Consider the following 22,827-nt stretch of genomic DNA (forward strand, 5'->3'; position numbering starts at 1 on the left):
TTTCACATGGAAATATATTGAAAAAGCTCAAACTTATATCTACTTTAATTATGATTTACAATTAAGCGTAAATACGATATATATAATTTAATGGAAAACACGAATAACCTCGAAATATAATAACTGATAAACTTAATATTTTTCATGTAGTATTATTTTGGTCACCTCCGATTAAAAAACTTTGCCATCCAATAAACTGAAGATATAATAAAAATAATAAAGGAAGGATCAGCTTGCAAATTGTGGCACCGTTGTAGAATCATTACCAATGGCACGTTGTGCGCCTAAATGTGAAAACACAGTGCAAGTTTTGTTATGCCGAAGTAGAATTGGTCCTTTAAGTTTGTATAAAAGCGACCCGCGCCGTCAAATATTTAATAAAAATTAGTTATTAAATTAGACAGAAACGGCAAAAGAAAACAAAGAGTTTAATATAAAGTCACGTTATGAGGTATAAGTTTTGTAATTTATGTTATTTTCTACTTACGACACCACATATAGTTTTGGGTTCCAATTTATACAAAGTTCTTATAGTGGTTCTCGTTAATGTTTTGTTTTATATTTTTAGATCTAATAGTTAGAGTTTGTTGAAAATTTGACGGAAGATAAAGAATGGTTATATTTTCAAAATTTAAAGGATCAAAATTGTTGAAGAACATATTTATTAGATCATTTTGGACTCATCCTCAAACATGAGGGACCTTTTTTGTCAGTTTACTTAAAAGGGTGCTTGTGACGACGTCGTTATGTGATCCTTGACGTCTGATTGAATTTTGGCTTGTCGTCCAAGAAGTGTATTTATATTGTGCTCTGAATATCAGAGGCTTCAGTAACAAACACTTAAGAGATCGGAAGTAACTGGACTGAAATCACACAAATTGTTGAATAGGTTTTAGTAGTATCAGATAATGGCTAGATATGATAGAGCGATCACTGTTTTCTCGCCGGATGGCCATTTATTCCAAGTGGAATACGCAATGGAAGCTGTACGCAAAGGTAACGCAGCAGTTGGTGTACGTGGCACTGATACTGTTGTCCTTGGTGTCGAGAAGAAGTCTACTCCCAAGCTTCAGGATTCTAGGTACGTCTTCGTTTCAATTTATTTGATTTTATTAAGATCTAAAAATGCAATATTTTAGACCACTCTTTGATTACTAGGGTTTTCTTTATTTTATTTTCTGTGCTGTAATGTCTTTTGTCATTAGTTCATTGAGGGCGTGTTTGGTAATGACGGAAAATAAGTGATTTTCCTACTCATTTTCTTGTGTATGGTACGCAAGTTGGAAAATGTCATTTTAAGAGCATTTGCATAAATTTAAAGTAAAACAATATGAGGTTTTTGAATTCGGAATGCAACTTCTGGTGGTGGGGGTAGGCGGGGTGGGAGGTGGGGTGAGCAGGGAGGATAAGGGGTAGTCAGGTGGGGGTAGGGGGTGGGGTAGGCAGTTAAATACCTCCCCATTAACAGCATACTAAATTCACCTCTGATCTGATGTGCTTGAGTGTTGGTATGCACGTATTCTCGTTGAGAGAGGGTCTATATATTGTTGAATTTTGGTTTTTAGGTAGTACAATTCAATTTTTATCAATAGAAGGCTCAATATTTGGAGGTTCCTTTTCCTTGCCTTTTGCTCGGGCAAGTGGTTTAGCGGAAGTTCTATTATTATCTGGACTTAAAGGTGTGTAATGTAATGTACATCTTATTTGGTGTGCTGGAGTGTTGGGAGGAAGTGCAAATCAATGAGGACGATATTTACAGTTTCACCCTGCGTGTGTTTGGTAATATGGAAAGTGAGAAACACAATGTGCTTTCAAAGAAAAATAGGTGCTGTTCAGAAATTGAAATAGTCATGTTAATGGATTTTGGTTTCTTGCTGTAATCTTCAGGATGTAAATAATGAAAGTAGCTTGCTTGACCGTATAGACACACTACAGGATTAGGTGCTTGTATAGGTGTAACTTTCTCTTTTTATTTTTTGCTCAGGAAGGTTTCAAACATTGTAATTTCCTGGGACCATCTTAGTGCCAGCTTTCTATTTTTAATAGAATTACATATTTACCAGTTAAAAAGGAACATTTGCATTATTATTGATATCAATGTCAAGAGGTTTCTATGTGGATTATTGCTTTTTCCCCTCGAGGGTGGGTCAGGCTAGGGAGAGTGACAAAACAGGCTATACAATGGATATAGAATTAAGGCCCCACGGAGCATTTTAAAAAGCTTTCCAGGAAAGATATTATTTTGGTCATGTAAGGAGCGTGAACCAAGTGGATGTAAGACTACTCTGACATATTCTGTGCTATGCCCCAACTATCCCCTCCTCGAGATTGAACTGTCTCGAAATGACAACTTCCATGAGGTAATACAGACTAGCACAAAAGGGTGTCTCTTCTCTGGTGGTTGAAGATAGGAGTTTGAGCACTTGTAATCCTTTTCTTGTATGTATAACTTGGCTATCTGTTTACTCTATTTATTAGGTGTTGTGGGTCAAATACATAATACCTAAGTTCATTTTGATCACCCTGGTCTAGTGTTCTCGGTGATTAGATATTGTTCTTGCATTTAATTCAGTTGTCCACGTGCTTTGAAACTGTAAGCCAATTAACTTTTTTTGTGTTTGCAGGTCCGTAAGAAAGATAGTAAATCTAGATGATCACATCGCTTTGGCCTGTGCTGGGCTGAAAGCAGATGCACGAGTCCTTGTGAATAAGGCACGCATCGAGTGTCAGAGTCATAAGTTAACGGTTGAAGATCCTGTTACCGTTGAGTACATAACTCGTTACATTGCTGGTCTTCAGCAAAAGTACACTCAAAGTGGCGGGGTAAGGCCATTTGGTCTGTCCACCTTGATCATTGGTTTTGACCCACACACAGGTGTCCCCTCACTTTATCAAACAGATCCATCGGGTACATTCTCAGCTTGGAAAGCCAATGCGACTGGTAGAAACTCCAACTCTACTCGGGAGTTCTTGGAGAAGAATTACAAAGAAACATCTGGCCAGGAAACTGTGAAACTAGCAATACGTGCTTTGCTTGAAGTAAGTGACCTCTGTTTAAGTTATTAGTTACAGTTGTTCTCAAGCTTTTGTTAATACATTTCCTTTCACAACATCATAAACCTTAATGTGAGTTTCTGTTGCATGTTAAGCTCTGGGCCTTATATTGTCTTGCTTCTCTTAAAATAATGGTGTTAACTTGCGTTGCTTTTCATCGGTCCTAATTCTAGAGCTGCAGAACATAAGGGATCATTCAGTTATTAAACTCTTCCTTCCTTCCTTCCTAGTTCAATCAATCAACTGTGCTCATAAGTTACAAGGGAGGAAGTGAACACTGAAGTTTATTTTGCCCTAGGAAAGATGTTAAACATGTCGCGAGGTGAGGATGAAAAGTAGTAGCCGCATTTGCTGCGAAATCGCCTGCTTAGGGAATGAGCTTCTTTTATTATTGGAAATCGAAATCCTTCAAAATTATTGCTCTAAATGTTTATCTATTAAGATGTAAGGAGATTGACTTAAGATTATATAGCCTTCTTCACCTAGACAGAATATGAAGATTTTTTGCACTAATGCGCGGGCACAAAAGAAATAGGTTAAATTGTGAAGGGTAGTAATGAGCAAAAATGTTAGATTCGATGATTATATGCAACTTCAACTATAACTTCTAAATATTGGAAAATCACATCTATGGAAAAATGTTTAGTTGTGTGAGACAGAAGTTTCGGAATCTTTGGAACTGGGCCATTGGCTTAGAACATTTAGTGCGTTGGCAGCTTTTACCTGATAGAAATACAAGATCAGTTGATTCCTGGCATTTACCGACAGACAACCTTAAGCACCTGTACTGCGTAATGCCATAACCCATGGTTGATAATGTTTCTCTCAAAAAAAGGTAAATCAGCAATGATAATCTTCGGGTAGTTGAGTTCTTATAAAAAGAAAAATAAAAAGATTTTGGTGGCTGAAAACTATTGTAGGTATGGTTCAGACTTTTATTATGACAAGTTGATTAACTAACTTACAATGGAGCGGGTTTCGCATATTATTCATTTTCTGAAATCAGGTAAAACCTTTCCTGTTTGCAAGTGGTAGAGTCTCTTTTTTGTATCTTTGTTCGTATGCCTAGAGGCTAACCCTGCAAATGTAAATCCTAAACACTTGTGTGCTGAGAAGGTCGGTTTGAAATCATATGGCTGTTATATATTGACCCTGCTAAAATTATTATTTATTTGAGATGAGATCTTTCTGTTTAAAAGTGATATGCGCTCGTGCTTGCTCCTTTGTTCCTGTTCAAGGAATCTGCTAGAAACTATATACGTCACTATTGCTTGCAATATGATGCCTGGTGACTTAGATTTTTTAGGGGACTGCCAACTCGTGTCTCTCCTCAAGTCAATGCACAGCAAAAATAAGCATGGACTTGTTCAGCAGTTTTTATACCTATAAAAAACTCTCTTTTTGGTGTCTGATGGTGTGAAAATCATTTAAGATGAGACACGGTATGTAATTAGGCCTCAAATGTTTATCTAAACAGCGTTTACCTTTCATTTATATGTTGTAAAGTACTTAGTTCGCACCCAAGGTTGTGGTCATCGAAGTTGGTGTCAACCTTGGCGATCACTCAAATTCCAATAAAGACAAAAAACACTAGTTGATTACTTCGCATCCAGGTACGTGGGCCGGTAGGAGGTAGCAAGTAACACCGGTGGAATAGGATAGGTCTGCGCAACCTGGCCCTGACACCACTCTTAATTTTAAAAAAAGTAGTACTTACCTCTGGAAGGTTGTAAGGAAATTACGATTTTCACCCTCGTAGAAGCTGGTGACAACTCCATACTTCAGATTTATACAGTGTCCAGAATTCAAACACTTTCTGTTGTTACCATCCTTGTATGTATGTTTTCTGTGTGGTCCACAAGGGGATGAGCATGTGAGATTGGAGAAACACCCAGAAAATCCCAGGTTGAAAGTCCAGCTATAACACTTGGTGTGAGTGAGCTCATTCACTTTCAGCCTTAGTGGTCAGGATTATCAGGTACTTGTGCTTGTGCGCTATACCGCGTTGACAATGGATTAGTCGAGCGTGCAAATTGGCATAGGTACCACAGTTATTTAAGCAAAAAACACGTATGTTGTGGGTGTGACTGAAGCAGCTCTTGAATTTTTAACTTAGGAGTGGCCAATTGAATACCAGAGACAGGCAGACATTTGAAGAATGTCTTCCTATGAATTCCACATATGTCAAAATCCCTCTTTCCATGGCAAAGTTTGGGCTTTCTTAAACTGCTTCAAGAATTTATGAATTATGACTTGCTCATTCACTGGAAGTAATTACCTCTTCAATGTAAGAGGTAACTTGACCTGCATTTTAGATCATTTATTTCTGATATACATATGTGCTGACACATGCTAAGTTATCAACTGTGATTTGAACGTGGCTCTTTATGATTCAAGTTGTTGACTAAATTATATTGTTGTTTAAGCAGATTGAAATATATGATAGTTTCCTTTTGAGATTTCTGCATTGGTATTTAGCAAACAAATGCACACATCCAACTAGAACTTCAGCAAAAATGGAAAGAGCGTAGTTGGCTGTGAGCATTTGCTTGGGCTGTGGTAAATCTTAAACATGTATTTCCCTATGAATCAGGTTGTCGAAAGTGGTGGAAAAAACATAGAAGTTGCTGTGATGACAAAAGAGCATGGGCTTAGACAACTTGAGGAAGCTGAAATTGATGCCATTGTTGCCGAGATTGAAGCAGAGAAAGCAGCAGCAGAAGCAGCCAAAAAGGCCCCGCTGAAAGAAACCTAGTTCTGCTGAAATTCATTCTCAACTATCCCTGAATCTCTCTTTTTTGTTTTTTGGATCCAGTAAAGTGCAGTGTTCCTTGAACTTTTAACATTTTGGTCTGACTAATACTTGGTGCTTCTAAGACTGATCTTGTTGTCTGGCATGACCTTTGTCAGAATTGTTTTATGGGACAAAAAGAAGTCACGCTCCTGCGATCTCTGCCCTATTCGGGCGTTGCTTGATATTTAAACTTATTAAGATACTTCATATAGCACTATTATTTTGGTCATTTCCTGATTGAAAACACTATTTTCATGTAATAAACTAAAGAAATAATAAGAATGGTTTGGAGTAGGGTTAAAATATTTTGTTAAACGTAATTACAAACAGTTCGGTCTTTTAAGTTTCAGCAAAAGTAACCCACTTTTGGCGCCGTCAAGTATTTAACAAAAACTTGGTTATTAATTTAATAAAAATTGCAAAAAAGAAAAAACGAGAGAGTAATATAAATTCACATTTTAAAATATAATATGTGTAATTTATGTTATTCCTGGTCTATTTATGATACCACTTATAGTTTTAGCTGTGCGATTAATACGATTGACAAGGGTTTTATGTTGTTTCTTGTTAATGTTTTTCTTATATTTTTAAATTTAATAGTTATAGTTCATTAAATATTTAACGAAGATAAAAACGCTCAATTTTTATAAAATTTAAAGGATCAAAACTGTTCAAGAATATATATTTAACAGGCTATTTCTAACTTATCCTTAAACCTGATGGACCACCGTCAAAAGATGTGGTGCAGAGGATGGGATCACTCCTTTCTTAATCAGAGGTCTCGGGTTCGAGTCATAGGTATGAAGAAATTCTTGGTAGGGAGCGCTTCCCTACGAATGGGGCCTTACATGGCGCGAATCCAAATATAATTGGGTTTCAATGCCGGTATCGGACACCGGGTGAAGAAAAAAAAAACATGATAGATCGATTTTTGTCATTTTGTTGATAGCTCTTTAGTAGGCATTTGGCATGCGATTTCATCTTATGAAATCGGCCGTTTTACATGCGATTTCATTTTTGATTTCATCTCATGAGATGAAATCCCAAATCAAATGATGGGATTTGAAATTATGATTTCAAAAAATATAAATGTAAAATTTGACTCATACGTTTAAATTTTGTAAAAAAGACTCATAAATTAGTAGATATATTTATCAATTATGTTTACCAAATAAAAGATATAAAACATGATTATATTAAAGATAGTTATATTACTTGTCATTTATGTTGTATTTTTAGAAAAGCTTCGTATTAATTTTAGTAGGCCAAATATTAATATATCTTTCGGAAAAAGATACCTTATCGTTATACTTTCATCAAATATACCCTCTGAAACACGGATATACCCCTCATTTTTTAACGGAGGACAAGTATTATTATTGTATTGGCCTATTTTAACTTTTGGCCTAATAAATTAACATCTAAAACCCGTGAACCATATTTATACCGGGAAAGGAAGCTTCGAAGCTTCTTCATCAATGGCTGCCGATTAGAAATAATAAACTGTACACCAACAATAATTCCAATTCCAATTCCTTTTGGCTCAAGAGTTTCAATCATTATGCCCTTCTTCTTCTTCTTCCTATTGAAAAAATTCCTCATATGTGTTCAATATGTATGACCTTTCAATTTCCCCATTGTTATCGTTCTTAGAGCTATGGCTCGAAAAGTTCGAGGCACTTTCCTTGTCACTTCAAATTTTTCTTCTTCGCTAGCCTGTATCACTTTACCTTCGTGATTCCATCTCCGCTGTCGAAGACGATAATCTCCCGCCCTTCTTCCCCTCTCCTCTCCGTCGCCACTGAACCCCCATCACCCCCTCCGAAAATCACCGTTACAATCTCGAATTTTGAAGCCATTGACGAGATATGTTTTCTTTGATTATAAGGTTATCAGCTTTTGACGAGATATTTCTAATTATGGCAGCCATTGATGAAGAAGCTTTGAAGCTTGCTTTTCCGGGTATAAGTATGGGTTAGGGGTTTTAGATTTTAATTAATTACGCCAAAAGTTAAAATAGGCCAATAAAATGATGATATGTGTCCAATGATGATATGTGTCCATCCGGTAAAATGAGGGGCATATTCGTGCCAAAATGGTGGGAGGGGTATATTGGATTGAAAGTATAATGGTAGGGGTATATTTGGATCGAAATTATAATGAGGGGTATATTTGGCCCTTTTTTGATAGTACAAGGGTATATTTGGCCCCTTTTCGTTAATTTTATTATGAAGTATGATTTACTCATTTGATAAGATTACATAAAAATTGAGAAATTTTTCACAACTTATGATGTTTTTATATTTATAAAAAGAAAATAACAACTTAAAGAAATTTAAATTGCATGTCCAAACACCAAACGGCTCCTTATTGTATCGATGCAAGTGGATTGCTGGAATTACTTTATACATGGAATGATAGGAGCAAATAGGAGAATATTTTCCTGGATGTTTATTAATGCCGAGTGGCTCAACACTATGCCATCTTGTGACAGCGGATATACGTCTCTAGAATATTTAACGAGAGACAAGAATCATGGTTATTGTATTGGAACACCCTATTTTAAGGAAATTGAAATTGTTGAAAAAGAGCCTAAATGAGCCGAATACACAAGATTTTAGAAATATAACATCACAGAAGATAAAATATCCCGGTCAAAGCTCAGAGAAACTACAGCCGACCCTCTAAATATGTTGCTTCAACGGGGAAGCAGAGCAATACACAAAATATAGGCTTCAGAGATGTTTTACAACAACAAAGTCAATGGTTAAAGTGGGGATGATTAGAAATAATAAACTGCAATCACCAACAGGATGATAATTCCAATTCCGAGGCCGTTGCACAAATCTTTGTGGAGTACTTGGCTCAAGAGACATAAATATTTCTTTAATCACTCTTACATGCCAACAAATTACATTCTTCTTACACAAAGAGGTTAAACAAGCTATCTTCCATAAGATATTAACAAGAGTCAGGCCGGATGGGTATATATGTTTTTCAAAGTCAAGCTTGGGAGATAATATGTTATGACCTTGACCAGTTATTTCCCCATTGCCGGCCGGCTTTAGACCAATTATCAACGTGTTGTATAAATGTATCACAAAGATGATTTGTATGAGGTTGAAAGTTGTAGACCACCTTGTGGCTCGATAAAGTTCAAGGTAGATCTATGTTGCATAATGTTCCGATATGTCATGATTTTGAGGCATTATAATTTTCTTCTTGATGAAAATAGCTAGGAAGGCTTATGATATGTATCACTGGGTATGGATTTCCAAGGAGATTTTGAGTGATGAAATGTATTTCTCCAATGTTTACGTGAAGAGTAAATGGAGAGGGTCATGGATTTTTTGCGAAAGAGGATTAAGACAAGGTGACCCCGTATCTTCCTCTCATTTTCTCCCTGATGGCCACTGGTGGCTACCGACTTCAAATACCCCCATAAACATGTCCAATTAACACACGAAAATCACCGTCACAATCTCGAATTTTGACCCATTTCAAGAAGCCATGGCAAACATGGAAAAATCCAAGATACGATGAGATATGATTTACTCTGACTCTTCCTATAAGGTCTCATCAAAAAAGTGGAGCAAAATTTTACGAGAGAAAATCACACATAGAATATATATTCAAAACAATTATTATGGCAGCCATTGATGAAGTTGTTGTTTTTTGATAGTTTTTTGGGATCCGTATTTATTCTACCCCAAAGTGTAATAAGAAGGGACAAAATGGCGAGAGTATTTGTGGGGGCTACGGAGAGGAAAAAAGGAAGATTTTAATTAATTGTGCGCCAAAAGTTAAAGTTGGAGGACTTAACATAAAATGATGATATGTGTCCATCCGCAAGTAAAAAAGAATGAGGGTGCGGAATAATGATAATATATGGGATCCAAAATGGTGGGTATTGGAGAAAACTAAATATTGGATATATTGAAAGAACTACTCTATATCGCAAGCTATACACAAATGTTGGGAGATCGCATATTTGGATCGCCGATTTGGAGCGTAATTACAACCAAAGCATAGATTTATCGTTAAAGGGAGATTATTAACAAAAGTGAGGCCGCTCGCAAATTTAAACAATTTAGTTAATTTTATTCGAGAGACACAAATGCATATGTTTGATGTAGTTGGACGAAACAAGTACTTGATGCCATGAAACAATACGGAGTGCAAATGCCGATTGGAGATGCAACACGGGTAATAGCACCGGATCGTGGAAAAGAAATTTCACAACTTGGGTGCAACGTTATATAATATATGGCGAGGTTAGTTTTTATATTTATAAAATCAAAAATAACAAGATTTTTGTAACTAGATTAGAAATGAGGTATTCAAGAAATCGTAGGACATCGATTCAAAAGTTTTTCTTGTAATTAGAAACACCTTAGTACTATTAACACCCTTCCTGGAAGGTGGTTAATAGGATTAGGTGCTCTTTAGGTGTAATGTTTTTGATGTTAATGGTAATATTTACATTTGTTACCAAAAAAAAAAAAAAAAAACTTAAAAGGGTGGTGCTTGCAACGACATCGTTTCTGCCCCTTGACGTCTGATTCAATTGGCTTGTTGCGCAAGAGGTGAGGCAATACCAAAAGTTTGAAGTAAAGAGCTTTCTTTAGCAACACTCAAAGAGTCAGAAATCGAAAAAAAAAAGGTGAAATCACACAGTTCCCAAATTGTTGTAATAACTATCAAACATGGCTAGATACGATAGAGCGATCACTGTTTTCTCACCTGACGGGCATCTATTCCAAGTGGAATACGCAATGGAAGCAGTACGCAAAGGTAACGCAGCAGTTGGTGTACGTGGCACTGATACTGTTGTCCTTGGCGTCGAGAAGAAGTCTACGCCCAAGCTTCAGGACTCTAGGTAGTACCTCTTTCTTCGTTTTATTAGGTTTACTCTTTGATACCGAGAGATTTAGGGTTTTTAAATTTTATTTTCTATTCTGTAATGTCTTTTGTCATTAAGAGAGTATCCATACAACAACAATAACATACCCAGTTTAATCCTACTACAAGTGGGGGTATGAGGAGGGTAGAGTGTACGCAGATCTAAGGTCGAGGTAGAGAGGTTGTTTCTGATAAACCTTCTGGCCAAGGAAAAGCATTTTAAAGGAGTTTAGGAAAAGAAATACGCCAGTGAAGAGGCCATGGCAAATAGTAGAGAAAGCATGACAAAGTATGATGGGAAACATGAACACCTACAAGAAACAACAGATAGTAACAGAAATCGAAGAACAAGAAACTACAAGAGAGTATCCATCTGGGAAGTGCATTTGGAAGGAGAGAAAGCTTTAAAAAAATTCAGTTTATTAATAGAATGCTCAATATTTGGAGTTTTTTTTTTTTTTTTCCCCTTGGCTTTTGCCTGGGCAAGTGGTTGAGCTGAACTTTTATTATCATCTGGACCTAATAGTGTGTACCGTACAACACCCAGTGTATTTCCACAGGTGGGATCTAGGGAGTTTAGAGTGTACGCAGACCTTACTCCTACCTTGTGGACATAGAGTGGTTGTTTCCGAAGGATCCTTGGTTCAAGTAACACATAACAAGGCATAACAAATAATAGAGAAAGAGTAACATAGCATTCAGAACAAAATAATGTGATAACCGAAATACGAGAAACAACACGTAGTAACAGAAATCTAAGGACAAGAAACTACGAGAATAATGCTAATACTATCTACTCACCTAATGGTATGTAGTGTAATGTACTTATATCTGATGTGCTGGAGTGTTGGAAGGAAGTGAAAATCAGTGACGAAGATCTTTACAGTTCCAGCCTGCATGTGTTGGGTAATATGGGAAGAGAGAAACGCAAGGTGTGCTTTGAGAGAAAAATGAGCTGATGTTCAGAAATTGAAAAATTAATGTTAATGGATTATGGCCTTTTGGTGTAATCCTCAGTACGTAAATAGTGAAAGTAGCATGCTTGACTTTATAGACTCACTACTGGAGTAAGTGCTTGTATAGGTGGAACCTTCTCTTTTGGTTTTTGCTCAGGAAGTTTTCAAGCATTGTAATTCCCTGGCACCATCTAAGAGCTAGCTTTCTTATTTTAATAGAATTAAATATTTACCTGTTAAATAGAAATATTTGATAACAATGTCTAGAGCTTCTATTTGGATTATGGGTTTTCCCTTCGAGGGTTGGTCGGAGCTAGGGAGAGTGACAAAACAATCCATACAATGGATATATTATTAAGGCCCCACGGAGCAGCTTAAAAAAGCTTTTCAGGAAAGATATTATTGAGGAGCGTGAACCAAGTGGATGTAAGACTACTCTGACATATTCTGTGCTGTGCCCCAACTATCCCGTCCTCGAGACTGAACTGTCTCAAAATGACAACTTCCATGAGGTAATACAGACTAGCACAAAAGGGTGTCTCTTATCTGGTGGTTGAAGATAGGAGTTTGAGCACTTGTAATCCTTTTTTGTATGTATAACCTGGTTATCTATTTACTCTATTTGTTAGGTGATGTGTGCTGTGAAATACATAACACCCAAGTTCACTTTGATCACCCTGGTCTAGTGTTCTCGGTGATTAGATATTGCTTTTGCATTTAATTTAGTGGTCCACCTGCTTCGGAACTAATCTTTTTTGTGTTTGCAGGTCCGTAAGAAAGATAGTAAATCTAGATGATCACATCGCTTTGGCCTGTGCTGGGCTGAAAGCAGATGCACGAGTCCTTGTGAATAAGGCACGCATCGAGTGTCAGAGTCATAAGCTAACGGTTGAAGATCCTGTTACCGTTGAGTATATAACTCGTTACATTGCTGGTCTTCAGCAAAAGTACACTCAAAGTGGTGGGGTAAGGCCATTTGGTCTATCCACCTTGATCATTGGTTTTGACCCACACACAGGCGTCCCCTCACTTTATCAAACAGATCCATCGGGTACATTCTCAGCTTGGAAAGCCAATGCGACTGGTAGAAACTCCAACTCTACTCGGGAGTTCTTGGAGAAGAATTACAAAGAAACATCTGGCCAGGAAACTGTGAAACTAGCAATACGTGCTTTGCTTGAAGTAAGTGACCTCTGTTTAGGTTATTAGTTACATTTGTTCTCAAGCTTTTTGTTAATACATTTCCTTTCACAATATCATAGACCTTAATGTGAGTTTCTGTTGCATGTTAAGCTCTGGGCCTTATATTGTCTTGCTTCTCTTAAATAATGGTGTTAACTTGCATTGCTTTTCATCGGTCCTAATTTTAGATCTGCCGAACATAAGGGATCATTCAGTTATTAAACTCTTCCTCCCTTCCTAGTTCAATCAATCAACTATGCTCAATTCCAAGATAGTTGGTAATATGAACTCTTTTATCCATCCTAGTCTATGCAGGCCCATTTACTAGGTAATATTTGTGAAGTTACAAGGGAGGAAGTGAATTTTATTTTGCCCTACGAAAGATGTTAAACATATTGCGAAGTGAGGATGAAAAGTAGTAGCTGCATTTGCTGCGAAAACACCTGCTTAGAGAATGAGCTTCTTTTATTACCAGAAATCCAAATCCTTCAAAACTAGTATCTACTAAGATGCAAGGAGGTTGACTTAAGATTCTTCTTCACCTAGACAGAGTATGAATGTCATGTTGATTCAATTATAGATTCTTCAGATCACCATATTGATGACTAGTTTTGGGCACTTTAGAAGATTTTTTGAACTAATGCGCAGGGCACCAAAGAAATATGTAAAATTTTGAAGGGTGATAATGAGCAAAAATGTTAGATTCGATGGTTAAATGCAACCTTAACTATAATTTCTTCTTTCTTCTTTTGTTTTTTTTTTTTTGGATAAGGAACTTTAACTATAATTTTTAGTATTGGAAAATCACTTCTTCGGGAAAAATGTTTAGTTGTTTGAGACAGGAGTTTCGTTTTTCTCAAAAAAAGTTAAATCAGCAATGATACTCTTCGGGCGGTTGAGTTCTTATCAAAAGAAAAATAAAAAGATTTTGATGGCTGAAAACAATTATAGGTATGGTTCAGACTTTTAACATGACAAGTTGATTAACCAACTTACAGTGGAGTGTGTTCCGCATGTAATTCATTTTCCGAAATTATGTAAAGCTTTTACTGTTTGCAAGCGGTAGGCTCTCTTTTTTGTAGCTTTGTCCCTATGCCTAGGCTAACCCTGCCAATGTAAATCCTAATGACTTGTGTGCTGAGAAGGTCGGTTTGAAATCATATGGCTGTTATATATTGACCCTGCTAAAATCATTATTTATTTGAGATGAGATCTTTCTGTTTAAAAATGACATGCGCTCTTGGTTACTCCTTTGTTCCTGTTCGAGGTATTCTCTAGAAACTATATAAGTCACTGTTGCTTGCAGTGTGATGCCTAGCGACTTAGATTTTTAGGGGACTGCCAACTCGTGTCTCTCATCAACACAATGCACAGCAAAAATAAGCATGAATTTGTTCAGCAGTTTTCATACCTATAAAGGAACTCTCTTTGGTGTCTGATGATGTGAAAATCGTTTAAGAGGAGATACGATATGGAATTAGGCCTCAAATGATAATCAAAACAGCATTACCTTTCATTTATATGTTGTAACGTACTTAGTTCACACCCAAGTTTGTGGTCTAGTGGCCAATGAAGTTGGTGTAAACCTTGGCTATCATGGTTCAAATGCCAGTAAAGACAAAAAACACTAGTTCATTACCTGGCATTTGCCTAAGCCTTAGGGCGGTAGAATTACCCGGTACATGTGCCGGTGGGAGGTAAGCAGGTACCCGATGCAATAGGAGAGGTTTGCACAAGCTGGCCTGGCCCACCCCCTTATGTAAAAAAAAAAAAAGGTAGTTCTTACCTCTGGAAGGTTGTAAGGAAATTATCATTTTTACCCTCTTAGAAGCTGGTGACAGCTCCATACTTCAGATTTCTACTATGTCCAGAAATTCAAACACATAATTCTGTTACCATCCTTGTATGTATGTTGTCGGCGTGGTACACAAGGGAATGAGTTTGTGAGATTGGAGTACCAACCGGAAAATCCTAGGTTGAAAGTCCAGCTATAACACTTGGTGTGTGTGAGCTCATTCACTTTCAGCCTTAGTGGTCAGGATTATCAGGCACTTGTGCTTGTGCGCTATACCGCGTTGACAATGGATTAGTTGAGTTGTGTCCAAATTGGCGTAGATGCCACAGTTATTTAAACAAAAAACACGTATGTTATGGGTGTGACTGAAGCAGCTCTTGAATTTGGTAACTGGAGTGGCCAATTGAATACCCCAGACAGGCAGACACCAAGAATGTATTCCTATGAGTTCCACACGTGTCAAAATCCCTCTTTCCATGGCAATATTTGGGCTTTCTTAAACTGCCTCAAGAATTTATGAATTATGGCTTGCTCATTCACCGGAAGTAATTACCTCTTCAATGTAAGAGGTAACTTGACCTGTATTTTAGATCATTTATTTCTGTTGTACATATGCACTCACATATGCTAAGTTATCAACTGTCATTTGAATGTGGCTCTTTATGATTCAAGTTGTTGACTAAATTATATTGTTGTTTAAGTGGATTGATATACATGACAGTTTCCTTTTGAGATTTCTGCATTGGTATTTAGCAAACAAATGCATGCATCCAACTAGACCTTCAGCAAAAATGGTGGATGTTAGCATTTGTTTGGGCTGTGGTGAATCTTAAACATGTGTTTTCCTACGAATCAGGTAGTTGAAAGTGGTGGAAAAAACATAGAAGTTGCTGTGATGACAAAAGAGCATGGGCTTAGGCAACTTGAGGAAGCTGAAATCGATGCCATTGTTGCTGAGATCGAAGCAGAGAAGGCAGCTGCAGAAGCAGCCAAAAAGGCCCCGCTGAAAGAAACCTAGTTCTGCTGAAATTCATTCTGAACTATCCTGAATTTTTTTTTTTTTTTTTTTTTGGATCCAGTAAAGTGAAGTGTTCCTTGAATTTAACATTTTGGTCTGACTAATATTTGGCGCTTACAAGACTGATCTTGTTGTCAGGCAAGACCTTTGTTATAATTGTTTTATGGGGCAAAAGAAATCAAGGTACACTGTCTCTGCCCTTTTGGGGCGTTGCTTGATATCTTAATGTTATTTGGTAGTTCTTGTAGTTCGGAAATTTTGTTGTGAAAATATCAGCATTTGTTTGTGCTCTTTCCTCAATTCTTAAGGTTTCTTGTGGATAAAAAGGTGGAACACGAGCAAAAAAAGCTTGTTTTTCAGTGGTTTCCCATTGGTTTTGATCCACGGCCTAAGTGCACGGATACTCGATTCCAGGATCACCATATAAGCCATACACGTAGTGTGAAATTTTGCAAGTCTTGCCTACTTTGGAACAACTAATTAAGCCAGCCTGTCAATTCACCTAGATAAGTCATCTATAACAAATAACAAGCTCTCATCCATGCCAAGTAATGCCATCCCTTCCCCTTTGCTCTGCTCCAACACACACAATGATGGAAAACCAAAGCTGAGCCCTTCACAACTAGATATAATGAGTTTCTACAATCAATCGTTAAAGATAAAGTTGGAATTATTTTATAAGCATAACAAAGAATAATATAATAAGAGTGATCCCATAGCCATTATAGATATATTTTATAAACATAATATGATGACTCACCCTCCAAACTTTGAGTTCCTTTAGAAATATTCTTAATAGCAAGAAAGGCCTACTTCAAGAAAGTTTTAATCGCTGAAAATACAATACGGTTGTAGTTTGTAGAGCCAATCGAAGGTGAACAGAAAAGGACAATTCGAATGCAAAGGCTATTTTGTGTTTCAAGTGAAGACTAGACATAATTAAAGAACTTACAATGCCAAGGAGAAGAAAACATCTCGAATTCGGGTAAAAAGATATGTTTTAGGAGTAAGCTCCTGAAGTGGAATTGCTAAAGCATAAAGGAGCAAGAGCAAGAGCAACAATAGCTTTGTGAAAATGCCGGATAAACAAAAGCATACTTCCCCTTAAAAAATGTTCTGTTACGTAAACAAAATTACAAGTTTATCAGTAGACTCCAATATTTATCTCTCACCAACTGGGATAAAACCAGGGAAAAAATTTACAAGATTTCATGTGGCTGAAATAATGATGTCAGCTTGACAAGAACGATCAGTATGGTTGAGCACCCTAAATCTATGTTGCTTGGACTCTTCAAAGATGCCGACATGTACGTGTCGGATACTCCAAAAGTGGTGCATTTTTTTAGGGATCTAACATGGCTGCAGCAACATTTGTGGAGAGTCCGAGCAATATAGCCCTAAATTTAATAAAGAATTCCTGGCTGAGCTGAATTCTTAGGTAATAGATTAGTCACATCCAATTTTAAACTTTTTTCCAAGATTTCTATCAAGTCGTCAATCACAAGTTCTGTCACAATCAACGGACTTAAGCATCCAGTGCAATTGAGATAATCAGCATTTGTATCCTCAAGGCTCAAGGTTATGGCAGGAAGGTGGTTTCCTTTTTCCTGCTTTTCTATTTTTTTCCCCTAAAAAAGCTTGTCAGAATTGCATGAACAAGACAGTAAGACTTCATCTATTAGCGATGCAACAATATCCTCCTTTGCTACACCTTAATCCATTAAAAGCTTCCAAACATGAACGACGGTCGACAATATTGGTGATCAAAGTTAAAAGAGAGAACTGTGTACAGTAGGATCACACCCTCAAATACCAATCTGATGGCGGAAAAGCGAATGGTTCACCGGCCTACAAGTAGCAGAAAAAGGATAAACAATTTAGATTTGATTCTGAGTAGCTTTTTTATGGCTGAAAAGATGTAGATGAATGCTATCCAGAGAGCACATCAGAGCCAAAAAAAAAAAAAAAAAAAAAACGCTAAGTGACAGCTGCAAGTGCAATGCACGATTAAAGGGCAAAGGAAGACGGTGACGAACCAAAAAAAAAATCCAATACCCAATAACTAGAAATACAAATAAGAATTGTGTACGAAAGAATTGCAAAACTTCAGTTAACAGAAATATATGAAGCAAAAATCTTGTCAATCAAGTGCAAAAATCGTTATACATCTATGATCCAGATGCAAGTTTCTATTTATTCTACTAACTTATGTTTTCCACTAAATTTATAATTTCCTATTCCTATTCAATAACATAATCATGCATAAAGTCTCCTTAACAATAGCGATTCACTTTCTCATTTATAGTTATTTTGTACTATCATTCCCCCCCCCCCCCCCCCCTTTTTTAGGTCATGGGTTCGAGCCGTGGAAGCAACCACTAATGCTTGCATTACGGTAGGGTGTCTACATCACAACCCTTGGGGTGCGGCCCTTCCCCGGACCCTGCTAACGCGGGATGTTTTGTGCATCGGGCTGCCCCCCCTTAAGACAGAGTGTTGAGGCCAGCCTGATACCTGCACTTAATGAGCAACATGAGCACCTAGCCCAGCTACACCGAGTTTCAGGGTTTTGAGTGCGTCCCACCCCGCATAAAGTCAAACCTGCCCCACCCTGCACCATTGCCATTCCTAGTAACAACACCTTATCTTTTGCCCAGAACAAAATTTGACGTATCAGTGCAGGTATTCACTTTCTTGCAAATATATCTGTGCACTGGAATGCAGGTTAGGTCAATTACACATCCAGAACCTATTATAACCCTACCGGGTTACACATCCCCAACTTGATCTAACACGTCTCCTAATAAAACATTTTGTGCATGAAATCTAATTGAATGGGTTTATAATTCTACCTCTTCCCAAATCACATTTTGCGAAACTGAACGAAAAAAGAGAGACTAATATCATGCAACTGAACTTTTACGAATAGGAAAAAGGATGCCATTGCAAGAGCAAGAAAATATTTCAATCAGCTAAATTATTCAAAAACTTGTAAACAATGAAAGAGTAAGAGAAAAGTTCATGTGCTCTGCGCTCAAGAAGAAAACTTTTACCTTGGATCCTTGCAGTGTTGCATACTGGGCGTAGAAACTGAATTCATCATACTCAGCCAGAGCCAAACTTTAGGGGTCACCATCAACCTGTCTTCAATATACTTTTTCTCCTCTTGATGAGTCCTTTTATCAGAGTGATATAAGTAGACTTTCGTAGAGCAATACCTCTCTGAGTGACTTGTGTATAGATAAGCATCGCATCTTTATATCTTCCCTCCGCACAAAGCTTATTAATCTGCTGTGAATAAGCAATTGAACTTGGATCTAGCTCATCAACTCTGAGTTCATGTTCCCTGTTATCCATTTGCAACCGCTGTTCAGATAGTCTTTCTCTGTCTGTCATAAATTCTTCTGCTTCCTTAAGCCTTCCAGCATCAGTAAGTGCACCAACAATAGCATTATGCGTGTACTTATCAGGCTGGACATTTTTCTCTTCCATTTCAGGAACAAGTCCCAGAGCATCCTCAAGTCTTTGATCTTTACAAAGAGCTGTTATCAAGGTGTTATAAGTTACTACATCAATGGTCTTCCCTTTATTAATCCACCTATTAAAGAGCTTAATGGCTTTTTCAAGCATGCCTTCCCTACTAAGTCCCCGAAGAAGAATGTTGCACGTGTATACACTAGGCTTAAAAGAATTCTCAAACATTTTGTTGTGAAATTGCAATGCTTTCTCAATGTTCCCCTCCCAGCAGTATCCATGAATAATAGTATTATATGTTATTTCACCAGGCACTATACCCTTCTCCAAAAGTTCATTCAGTTTAGCAATTGCCTGCTGAGTTTTACCTGATTTACATAGGCCTCCAATTATGATGTTGTAGTCGACAATGGTTGGAATTACCTCTCTCTCTTTCATCTCTTCCCAAAGCTTAAGAGCTTTTTCCATATCTCCACACCTAAAGTAGCCAGCAATAAGAGTGCCATAACTTACTGAATCAACAAGATAGCCCCTGGTATGAGCAACAGAGAGTAACTCGCAGGCCTCATCAAGCTTCCTTTCTTGACAAAGAGTATGAAGCATTATGGTGAGAGAGTAGTTATCCATTTTCAAACCTTTTTCACCTATTCGTTTCATTATCCTCAATACTTCTGGTAGATTACCTGCTTTACAATATGCAGTTATCAAAGTATTATAGGAAACACAATCTGAAGATAAACCCCCTTCTTCCATCCTTTGAAGTACCTCTCTAGCTTTGTCCATCTTCCCTTGCTTGCAATACCATTTAATCAATGTACTATACGTAAACTCATCACATTTGATCCCCACCTTATTCATCTCTTCAAGCAAATCAAAGGCCTTTGAACTTCTCTTATTATCAAGACACCCATTGATGAGGGTGTTATAAGTTTTCACATCAGGCAACAATTTCAATACTACCATCTGGTCCCAAATCTTAAACGCATCATCAATCCTTCCTTGCTTACAAAGACCATCAATCAACATACTATAAGTCCAAACATCAGGCAAAGTGTTGTTCTGCGTCATCAGCTCGATAACCTGAGCCGCATCGTTCAACCGCCCCATTTTACAATAACCATGTACCAAAATATTATACGTATTCCTGTCCGGCAACAGACCTTTACCCTTCATATCCAACAACAAATCCCTAACATCACCCAACCAACCTTTCTTGCACAACCCATCTAATATAGTATTATAACTCACATTATTCGGCACACATCCAAACTCACTCATTCTATTCAACAATTGATTAGCATCCTTATACTTGTAAACTAAACAATACCCTTTAATCATTATATTCAGAGTAAAAGTGTCAGGCACCAAACCAAGCTCAAGTGCATCATTAAACAACTCATTACATAAACCAACAGAGTGAGTAGAGGGGTGCTTTACCAAGGCATTAATCAAAGTATTAAAAGTCAGCAAGTTGGGGCAAAGGCGACGATTTTTCATCTTCTTGAAAATCTGAAGGGCAAGATGGGGTTTTCCACATTGACAATAAGCACCTATAGAAGTATCCAACAATGCCTTTGAGGATTGAGGGAAAGAGGAAATGGGGTGAAGGAGATGACGGTGGAGATGGTTTTGGGGGTGATCAGATGGGATAAAAGTGAGAAGAAGGGACTTTGCAAGATGGAATTTTTGACGCGATAAAAGGGAGGATAAGAGAGGGAGAAGAGAAGGGAGGGGGAGTGGGGGGTGGGGGTGGGTAGAGAAAGAGGGTATGTGGGAATGGGACCATTGGAAGAAGTAAAAGAGGGCGGTGGGGTGTGACGAGAGGGTTGGTGAGGAAAGAATGGAGTGGATGATGGAAGGAGTGAGGTGAGGAATGTAGGATTGAAGAGAGGATTTAGGAAGAGATTTGGAGGAACAGAGAAGAGTAGTAATTGTTTGGATTAGTTGACAAGGCTTTAATGGAGGATATGAACTCATGATTTTGAGGTTTCACAGAGACAAAAAGTGTATTGTGGGAAAGAAGGGCTTAACAGAGGTTTCAGTGTTGTTCTTCTATTGCTTTTGCAGAACATGTTTTGATCAATTTGAATACAACATACCCAGTGTAATCCGATAAGTAGAGTCTGAGTACGCAGACCTTTACTCTACCTTTATGGGATAAAGAAGTTATTTTCGATAGATTCTCGGCTCAAAAGAAACGTAATCGATGCAGGGTTACAAGGAAAATAAGACAGCAAAATATCAAGATGCAAAACAAATAAAGCTAACAGATAGTAATACACACCGAAAAATAAGCAACTATGCGATACCTAAATAATACTACGACGAAATGATGGAATTTGAATGAGTTGGGAATATTGTCAAACACCTTAGCTGCATAAAATCTCTTGTATGTTTCTTCTTCTATATGGAAGTTCAATGTTGGCAGAGCATGTTTATGCTTTATACCTATGCAAGCGCAAATCAGATGTACACAATGTAAGTAACCATACAAAATAAATATGCATTGCTGGTGTTTCAACGTTGTGTTTTAGGCTCTCCTCTTGCGTTTGCAGAAAAATTATGATTTTTTGAATGAGTTGGGAATATTCGAGTAAAAAAGACCCTCCAAGTCTTTGAATTAAAATAGTAGGACTCTATGATCAATTTTTATTTAATTTCTTTTATGCAATATTCCTCTGATCCAATTTACTTATCATGTTTTTTTTTCATTCCCTTTAAGAAAATATTAACTAAAGGATAGTTTATCTCAATTTAATACATTACTACTCTCTTTTTCACCACACTAATCTCTCTCCATATTTATTGAGTAAGGATAAAGGTAAAAACTAATACTCACTCCAGATAAAAAAAAGAGTTCACTTAACCATTTGCACAATTCCTAAGAAAATACTAACTCCTAGATAAAAATAGGTAATGTGACTAAACTACCCCTAATTAAATAGGCATTGAGATTTGATCATATAACACTTAACAGAGTAAATATGAAAAAATAAGGTCAATTCTTTTTTGATTTGCTAAGTGGACTCTTTTTTTTATCCAAGAAAAAAATGCTAAGTGGGCTCTTCTTTTTTTTCCGGAGGGAGTAGTAGTTAATTATATCTTGATTTTCTAAAATGAAAACTATTTTGAACCATCTATTTATAAATAGGACGACAAGTGGATTGGAGGGACTATACTTGAGGGTTATTTGCTTTTTGCACGCTTAAAGTATATTTTTTTCGTGATTTACATCCTATATTACCCTTTTCAACTATATGCACCTTTCTCTCTGTGTTTTAAAAGATAATTTTTTTTATTATTTTACGAAGGTAAAAATCTGTTTTGATATACGTCACTTGATCCGAGGGTCTTTCGGAAACAGTCTCTTGCAGGCTGGTGGAGCCGGTGGCCGTGGATGGTGACTCCAGGCAACCATGAGATTGAGAAAATACCAGTGCTTCATAGCCAATCCTTTACCTCATAAAATGCAAGATGGCTCCTGCCATTTTGAGCATAGTGGTTCAACTTCAAACTTGTATTATTCCTTTGAAGTTGTTGGGGTCTATGTTGTGTTCATACACTGATTTTGGGCCTGGTTCGGCCCAATACAACTGGCTCATAACTGATTTGAAGAAAGTTGATTTGACAAAAACTCCATGTTTAGTTGTTC

The 22,827-nt window shown here is 37.2% G+C and overlaps 3 protein-coding genes across 5 annotated transcripts; 2 read left to right on the top strand and 1 right to left on the bottom strand.

The window, feature by feature from the left end:
- Positions 1-830: 830 nt before the first annotated feature.
- Positions 831-6,014, top strand: LOC132065150 (proteasome subunit alpha type-7). Its single transcript, XM_059458408.1, has 3 exons — positions 831-1,081; positions 2,625-3,039; positions 5,648-6,014. The coding sequence occupies exons 1-3, from the start codon at positions 909-911 to the stop codon at positions 5,807-5,809; spliced, it is 750 nt and encodes a 249-aa protein (XP_059314391.1). The 5' UTR covers positions 831-908; the 3' UTR covers positions 5,810-6,014.
- Positions 6,015-10,423: 4,409 nt separating this feature from the next.
- On the top strand, positions 10,424-15,948 carry LOC132065149 (proteasome subunit alpha type-7). Of its 3 annotated transcripts, none has more exons than XM_059458406.1 (4): positions 10,424-10,727; positions 12,474-12,888; positions 15,540-15,722; positions 15,770-15,948. In XM_059458406.1, exons 1-3 carry the CDS (start codon positions 10,555-10,557, stop codon positions 15,699-15,701), a joined length of 750 nt encoding a protein of 249 aa, XP_059314389.1. In that variant the 5' UTR covers positions 10,424-10,554; the 3' UTR covers positions 15,702-15,722; positions 15,770-15,948. The 3 variants fall into 3 exon arrangements, with proteins under 3 accessions (XP_059314389.1, XP_059314390.1, XP_059314388.1); XM_059458407.1 differs by having other exon boundaries at positions 15,540-15,719; positions 15,768-15,948; XM_059458405.1 differs by having other exon boundaries at positions 10,425-10,727; positions 15,540-15,948.
- A 714-nt stretch (positions 15,949-16,662) lies between these two features.
- On the bottom strand, positions 16,663-21,297 carry LOC132065151 (pentatricopeptide repeat-containing protein At2g16880-like). The gene is made up of 2 exons (XM_059458409.1): positions 18,755-21,297; positions 16,663-17,549 (listed from the first exon to the last, which is right to left on the bottom strand). The coding sequence occupies exon 1, from the start codon at positions 21,150-21,152 to the stop codon at positions 18,837-18,839; it is 2,316 nt and encodes a 771-aa protein (XP_059314392.1). The 5' UTR covers positions 21,153-21,297; the 3' UTR covers positions 16,663-17,549; positions 18,755-18,836.
- Positions 21,298-22,827: the final 1,530 nt, after the last annotated feature.

This window comes from Lycium ferocissimum, chromosome 7 (assembly GCF_029784015.1).
Source record: "Lycium ferocissimum isolate CSIRO_LF1 chromosome 7, AGI_CSIRO_Lferr_CH_V1, whole genome shotgun sequence".
Taxonomy (NCBI): Eukaryota; Viridiplantae; Streptophyta; class Magnoliopsida; order Solanales; family Solanaceae; genus Lycium; species Lycium ferocissimum.